This window comes from Lolium rigidum, chromosome 7 (genome assembly GCF_022539505.1).
Source record: "Lolium rigidum isolate FL_2022 chromosome 7, APGP_CSIRO_Lrig_0.1, whole genome shotgun sequence".
Classification (NCBI taxonomy): Eukaryota; Viridiplantae; Streptophyta; class Magnoliopsida; order Poales; family Poaceae; genus Lolium; species Lolium rigidum.
In genome coordinates, this window is record NC_061514.1 from 140,617,177 (window position 1) to 140,624,812 (window position 7,636).

Here is a 7,636-nt window from a genome sequence, read left to right on the forward strand (position 1 = left end):
TATCGACTAGCTAAATGGAGTGTGTTGTGTCAACCCAAAGATCATGGAGGACTTGGTATCCAATACCTCCAGGTCAAGAATAGGGCACTTCTCGGTAAATGGCTATCCAAGTTACTTACCGAAGAGGGTATATGGCAAACACTCCTCAAGAGGAAGTATATTGGCTCAAAGGCTATATCTCAGGTTCTTTGTAAGCCAAGAGATTCACATTTTTGGGCTGGTCTTATGGAAACAAAGAAGTATTTCTTTTCATATGGATCTTTCTCTATCAAGGATGGCTCAAAAATTCGTTTCTGGGAGGATAAATGGTTAGGTAATACCACACTCCGGGAACAATATCCGGCATGGTACAATATAGTACGCCACAAAAGTGATACTATCGCTAAGGTGTTGGAGTCAATTAACCGATTTTTTTGACCTTATTAACCGGTATTTCATAGTTAGGGGTTATGTGGCCAAGTTAATAGTTAGCTCTCCTTTCATTTCTCCTTTCATTTATAGGATAGGAAAAGCGAAGAATTGAAATATCATGCCTACTTGAATCCTAAATGAATATGAAGTGTATTTAATTGTACCGTATTAAAGGAATTTTTATAAGGTGTGACTTAACTTTTTTTCCTATAGAATATATACTACTCCCTCCGTGTCAAAATTTGCATATATCTAGACACTAAAAGATACATGTAATTTTGACAAAGTTGAGACATTTTTGGTAGGACAGATGAAGTATAAATTTCTATAGGATTACTTCCTATAAGATATGTTTGTATGAATCAAACAACCTATGTACTCCCTCCGTCTATAAAATGATGCCGAAGATTTCAGATGTATCTATGCACTAAAAAGTGTCGAGATGTATTTAAATTTAGATAAACTTGTGATATTTGATATTCTTCTATGGATAGAAAAAACTGATTGGCCGTACTAGGGAAGAAACCCAGCAGCGCTGTGTTGCGTTGTGTTATTGATAGCGGTAATTGTGTGCATAACACCGAGAATGCAAGTACAGAGATTCGAACTCGAGCGGGCTGTCAGAAGCTCACTGCCATCAGGCTATGCCTTGGTTAACATTCTTCTATGGACAGATGTAGTAGGAATTTTACCATAGGCAATAGTTAAGGTTATGTGGACTTCTTGGTAACTTCTACTGTCTTCTCCGGTACGGTACGTCTCCCGTTTTAACCAGACTACTAGGAAAAATTCCAAGAACGCGGATCCAGGGACCGAGCTAGAGACACATGCCGGGATTGACGATGGAAGGAGACGGAAGGAGGCTGGCGGCCGCGCTGTGTCTTGTTATCGTGGCGACGGCGAGCGTGGCGCCTGCCCAGTTGGTCGTTGTGAAGAACAGCATCTGGGTGATGTCGCCACGGTCCATGAGGGCCCACCACGAGGCGGCGATGGCCAACTACGGCGTCCCGAATTACGGTGGCACGCTGACCGGCGTGGTGCTGTACCCGGCCGACGCGAAGCTGGCGAAGGGGTGCAGGCCGTTCGACGCGACGGCGCCGTTCAAGTCCCGGTCCGGCCGCCCCGTGGTCCTCCTCGTTGACCGCGGGGAGTGCTACTTCGCGGTCAAGACATGGAACGCGCAGCAGGCCGGCGCGGCGGCGGTGCTGGTGGCCGACAACTTTGAGGAGCCGCTGCTGACGATGGACAACACCGGGGAGGAGACGCTGGCCTTCCTGGCCAACATCACCGCCCCCTCGGCGCTTGTCACCAAGTCCTTCGGCGACGCCCTCCGCATCGCGGCCTCCGGGTCCGGCGAAGAGGAGGTGCTGGTCCAGCTGGATTGGCGCGAGTCGATGCCGCACCCGGACGCCCGGGTGGAGTACGAGTTCTGGACCAAGGTCAACGACGAGTGCGGCCCGCGGTGCGATGAGCAGGCGGCGTTCGTGTCGGCGTTCCGTGGCCATGCGCAGCTGCTGGAGAAGGCCGGCGACGCGCTCTTCACCCCGCACTACATCATCCGGTTCTGCCCGGCCCAGTTCGCCGGCACGCGGCAGTGCGCGTCGCAGTGCATCAACCATGGCCGGTACTGCGCGGCGGACCCGGAGGGTGACCTGGGCGCCGGGTACGAGGGGCGAGACGTGGTGGTGGAGAACCTCCGGCAGCTGTGCGTGCACCGCGTGGCCAACGCCCGGAACGCGTCGTGGGTGTGGTGGGACTTCGTCACCGACTACCGCGTCCGGTGCTCCATGCGGGAGAAGAAGTATTCGCGGGGATGCGCGGAGGAGGTGGTGGCGTCGCTGGGCCTGCCGGCGGAGATGATGGCGGAGTGCATGGGGGACCCCGAGGCCGACGCCGACAACGAGGTGCTCAAGACGGAGCAGATGGTGCAGGTTGGGCAGGGGAATCGAGGGAACGTCACCGTCTCGCCGACGCTCGTGATCAACAACGTGCAGTATCGCGGTAGGTTGGATACGGGTTTCATCACGAGATATATGGCACTGAACCTCTCGATCAAACACTTGATTTCAGAAATCAAGCGGATGTTGCTGATCATTGCTTCCTCGTAACCATCCCTACTTTTGTCTGAAACAAATCGCACTTTTGTGCAGGGAAACTGGAGAGCACCGCCGTCCTGAAGGCGATTTGCGCTGGCTTCAAGGAGACCACCGAGCCCCGTGTCTGCTTGACACAAGGTTCATACCCTCACTTTTGTGTTTGGCCAAATCACATCTGACTTATGGCCGGTGCTAGATCTTAAGTTCACAATCTCTATGGTTACTTGCAGACATGGAAACGGACGAGTGCCTGGACAACAACGGCGGCTGCTGGCGCGACGACAAGACCAACATCACCGCCTGAAAGGTATCCATACATTTCCTCTCTTTTTTCTGAATAACATTCAGACAAACCATGACACATTGACACCGACTGTCTCGATACAATATTGTCGCAAGCATTGGTGGGATCTGAGTCTAGGGTCCACACGCCAGTTTCGCTAATGTTGAGAGAAATACTTTTGTAGTACTTACACGTTACATGCGTAGGTGTGAGTGTTTTCATCACCGGATAATGTTAACCCACTTACATCTCTAATACATCGCCATTATGTCAGGACACGTACAGGGGCAGGGTTTGCGAGTGCCCCGTGGTGGACGGCGTGCAGTACGAGGGGTGCAAGGATTGCAAAGCCGGTGCAAGGTGAACAACCGACGGGTGCTAGAAGGGTGAGAGAAAAGCTAGAAAGAAGGAAGGGTTTGGGATTAGGGAAAATGAAGTTTTAGATGTGTGCGCAGTGCGCTGCTATGTTATCGATCACGCAAATTTTCGTTGGGTGGTCAACATCGTACTGGAATATACCATTGATCACTCGATGAAGATATTCTCGTCCAGTTAACCTTTGTGTAAGCACTTTCGTGCGAAACTTGAGCTCAACAAATTAGGAGATTGCCACTTGTATATTTTGTGTTTGGTGAGACATTTCGGTATGTGCTATGTTCTATATTATAAAACGTTTTGGATAGGCTAACAAGCCTCCTAAAGGGTTTGGGTATGGGATCCAGAACCTATACCTGTACTCATTCACCCTTCCAACATTTGATAAGTTGGCCACTGTAATATTCTAACTCACTTATTTTTTTCTAATCACACATTCACGTAACTAGTCTGAACCTCATGCTTTCCGGTCCTATAATTGTTGGTTGGTTAGTGAGGATTATACCCCTATTTAGGATCGCTTCACCTCGCATTATTTGACTTTCGCGGTATCTTTACGTGATCACATCCCGGTGTTTTGCTATTTATGAGCAAGTGCTGATGTTTATAATATGCACTTGTTCGTAATTACGTGATTTTGTGATGTGTTGTTTTTATGAATTTTGGTAACATGTTTTTATTTGGACTATTTTTATCAATTTGATGTGTTGTAAGCAGGTATTTCACCCACGGGTACTCATTTACCCTGTCGGGTGATGTATATGGGAAAAAGTTGTACCCGTTGAACAAGTATGGGTAAGGGTGACAGGTAAGGTCGAGGTCGACGGGTACAGGTATGGGGCGGATGCACCCATACACTGCGGGTGCCATTCCTACTTATAATCAAGTGATATTTCATAGGAAAAACTTGAGGATCACCCGGGGGATGAGGCGCCTCTCATCGTCATGTTGTGTGGCCGTCCGATGGCATCACGTCCACCTTCACCACCTGCATCTACATGTCGAGCCAAAAAAGGTGGGATCCCGCTGCTACATACGTCAGCGGCAATCGCACAGACGAACATATATGTTGCAAGCCATTCGCCTGTGATTCTCAAGCCTCCACCGCCGATGTTGCATATGAAGAGTGGTGGCGCTACTCTAGGTCCACGACGGCACGACCGTAGGTCGATGACGATGGTACTATTGGTCTGGTGCTACCTTGTTTGGGATTTTTGTAGCAGTAGTGGAGATTTGTTACATAGTTGTTTGCTACATTTGTTTTGAGGTTTTGCTACAATGGTATAATATTATTGCTACGACAAGTCTCCGACAAGCATCTCCGGTGAAGTCAGTTTTGCTAGATTAGCAAAAAAAAAATCTCCGACGATGTTCTTGATGAGGTCATTTTTTTGCTACAGCTAGATATGCGTCGGTCTCAGGTGAAGTATGTGTGTTTTGTGGGTGAAACCTTTTTTGCTAAAATCGGGTTGGTTTTGCTACACTAGTGCTTTTATGCAAGCAAAAGTGAGATTTTCTATGGAAACAAATTTTGGTGCAAAAGAAGTATTATTTTCTTCTTCGATATATATTACGGAAGCAAAAGCGGGATTGATGGCTCCAAACCAGGCTTCATGGGGGTTGTCCGAGTTCCGCCATCTATCTTCTTTAATTGGTGCGTCGACAAGGAGAGCCCTTCCTTGGAGGGTTTGTTCTTCGGAGGCGTCTGACGTTGGTCTGAGACACGGCTCTGTAGTCTAGCTTAGGTCGGGCTCTTTTAGGTTGTGTCGTTGTCGTGTCGGTGGTGGTTATCTTCGAACTAGCCGGTGTGGAGTGGTACTACGCTCGTTGCTTGCAGTGAGTGGTAGCTTTCTTGTACTCACACCTCTGCCTTCTATAAAAATATGGTAGGCCTTTGGACGTATTCTCACAAAAACGATCTAGACGGTCGAATCTCGCTAATCCAATGGCTGTCCACCCGGGGATGGGATGCCCGGGGGACGCTCAGGCGCCCAGCACTCCCCTATTTAATAGGCCGTAAAATTGTTGTCCCTGCCAGTGTGGATAATATTCCTCCAGTCTGGAACCGTGGACGATGTTCATGAACAAGTCAAGTACAGTAATTTTGCTTCTACCAGAATCTGATGAGCATACGTGCGTGACTACATTTATATTTTGTTCTGCAACAGACTGTTTATGTATGTATCACCTAACTGAACATGGGCACGAGAGAATCTGATAGTTCTCTTTTTATGTTCTAGGCATGTGTCAAGGCTGGAAGTGAAGCACTGGCTAACGAAATTGCATACACATGAGACGAATTTTAAAAACATTTCAAAGAGATTTGCCATGTTACCATTGCAACTATTTAGAGATATGACAGCAATCTCAGCACCACTGCAATGTATTACCTCCATTCCAACATATAGTAGTACATATCAAAATGTCGCCAAAAACTAAATATATTCCACAAGGGAGTATGGCCAAATCTATTGGTCTGGTGAGGAAGTTCAAACTAGTTGGTTGGCTGCAAACAGATGAACAGGGCAACACTGCTTTCGTTCAGAGCTCATTGACAAATTTTAGTACCCTCCGATTCATATTAATTGACTTCAATATGGATGTATCTAGAACTAAAATGTGTCTAGATACATCCACATTAGAGTCAATTAATATGGACCGGAGGGAGTACATTGTTTGCCACCCAAGAATGGATGGTTAACACTTAGGTTGCACAAGTAGGACTACGGTTATATGCGTTGTTCAAACAAAACAAAACTGCATGATCCATAACAGAGCAACACACACATCTAGAACTTCTTTCTCCCAAACCCTCCCTTCTTTCTAGCTTTTCTCTTGTCTTTCTTGATCTTCAAGTGAAGCTGAACCTTCTTCTTGCTGATGGTGCCCATCGGTTTCAGAAAGGATGATCGCTTCTTGTTTCCTCCATCAGCTGTCTCCACTTCTGCATTGTTCATGTTGTGAACATGTCAGTCAAGAAATATGAAGAATGGTGAAGACTTGAATTTTCACAACAAACAGGCAACCATCTGTTTATTCCAATGCCACAAAACACGCACTTTAGAAGGAAAAAGGTTATACACAAATAAATAGCCGTAAATATTGGCATGTGACCACAAAGGTTGAACAAAAGCATCAAACGCAAGCTATGTGATGCACTATGCGACACAAACTGTCACCATACTTACCAGATAGAACAATCCCACTAACCCAATTAAGACATGAAAAGCAATTCAAGTAGATTATCAATAAGAAGCCAAGGTTAACACAATTTGGAGGTGCTCCCTTCAGTTAAAAGGGAGACTAGTCAAGAAGACACTGTCCAGTAACAAACCACTAAATCCTAAACCATTTTGAACTCATCAACTCATGCCTGGGCAGATATATATGTCTACTGTTGTTGCTACTTGCTGCCACTCCAAAGGCAGTTTGCCGATTCTAACTTGTCACTTGTCGCCGGGACAAAATAATACAGATTTTCCATCTACATCAAACCTTTCTGCTCATCGCTGCTAATATACAGGTGAAAGGTCACTTCGAGTTTTCCAAATTAATTATTGCTAACAGACGAATTGAGGTTAATACGTACTGTTAATAAACAGCTAGCATACGGATTCAAGAACACACACAGAGGCACTAACGAGTAACCATCCCGCCTCCCCAACGAAACAACACAGAGCACACCGCGGTAAACTAGCAAGGCAAGAAAAGGGGCTCACCCATGGCCGAGGCCCGGCTGGCGGCGGCTTCAGCAGCGGCGGCGGCAGCTGCGTCGAGGGTTTCCTGGTACGCCGGGTGCACGCGGACGGGGAGCTTGGGAGCCTCGAGGGCGGCGGTCTGCGCGGCCAGCTTGGCGGCCTCCTTCTTGTCGTAGAAGGGCTCGGCGATCTCCCGCCGGAGCGTCCGCAGCCGCTTCTCCCGCTTCGAACGCAGAGACTTGGCCATCTCTCTGCCGCCGCCGCAACGAGGAGACAGGGGAGAGGAGCTAGGGTTTTGGAGCCGGCGAAGCAAAGGGACGAGGCCAAAGCGGCTTGTTTTGGTTCTTGTAGGGACGAGTTGCCGTATTACCTTGGGCCGAGCCTTTTTAGTTTTTGACCTTGGGCCGGGCTTTGCTTGTTCGAACCTTGGGCTAGCCCATAAGTAAGTAATGATAGGCTCTAAGGCTCGGTAAATGTTAGGAAAAGGGCTGCAGTGGTTTCTCAAAAGGAAAAGGGCTGCAGTTTTTGGTTATTTTTTTAGAAAAAATGAAAATTCAAAAACAAAGGTTCGTCCGAATTACGACTCCTTTTGATCATTAAGTTTATCACGTCGAAGTTTTTAAAAGTAGATCTCATATCGATATGAAGAACACTTTTTTTGATGACTTCAGTTTATTTTTATGTGTACTTCTCACTAAATTATGCTTGTACTTCCAAATAAAGGGGGTCATGGGCGGAGACACAAGGAAAGCAGGGGATAGAACATCCCCCCC

The 7,636-nt window shown here is 47.3% G+C and overlaps 1 protein-coding gene and 1 pseudogene across 1 annotated transcript; one reads left to right on the forward strand and one right to left on the reverse strand.

Moving 5' to 3' along the window:
• The first annotated feature begins 1,253 nt into the window (after positions 1-1,253).
• LOC124672075 lies at positions 1,254-3,964 on the forward strand (annotated as a pseudogene).
• A 1,873-nt stretch (positions 3,965-5,837) lies between these two features.
• Positions 5,838-7,162, reverse strand: LOC124677748. Its single transcript, XM_047213710.1, has 2 exons — positions 6,885-7,162; positions 5,838-6,109 (listed from the first exon to the last, which is right to left on the reverse strand). Exons 1-2 carry the CDS (start codon positions 7,108-7,110, stop codon positions 5,955-5,957), a joined length of 381 nt encoding a protein of 126 aa, XP_047069666.1. The 5' UTR covers positions 7,111-7,162; the 3' UTR covers positions 5,838-5,954.
• Between the last annotated feature and the right edge of the window lie 474 nt (positions 7,163-7,636).

What these genes read in the sequence shown, in the direction of transcription:
- LOC124677748 (XM_047213710.1), bottom strand. Translation starts at nt 7,110, where the DNA reads ATGGCCAAGTCTCTGCGTTCGAAGCGGGAGAAGCGGCTGCGGACGCTC. An exon ending in CAGCCGGGCCTCGGCCATGG is followed by an intron (nt 6,110 to 6,884) that starts GTGAGCCCCTTT and finishes TGAACAATGCAG; the next exon opens with AAGTGGAGACAGCTGATGGA.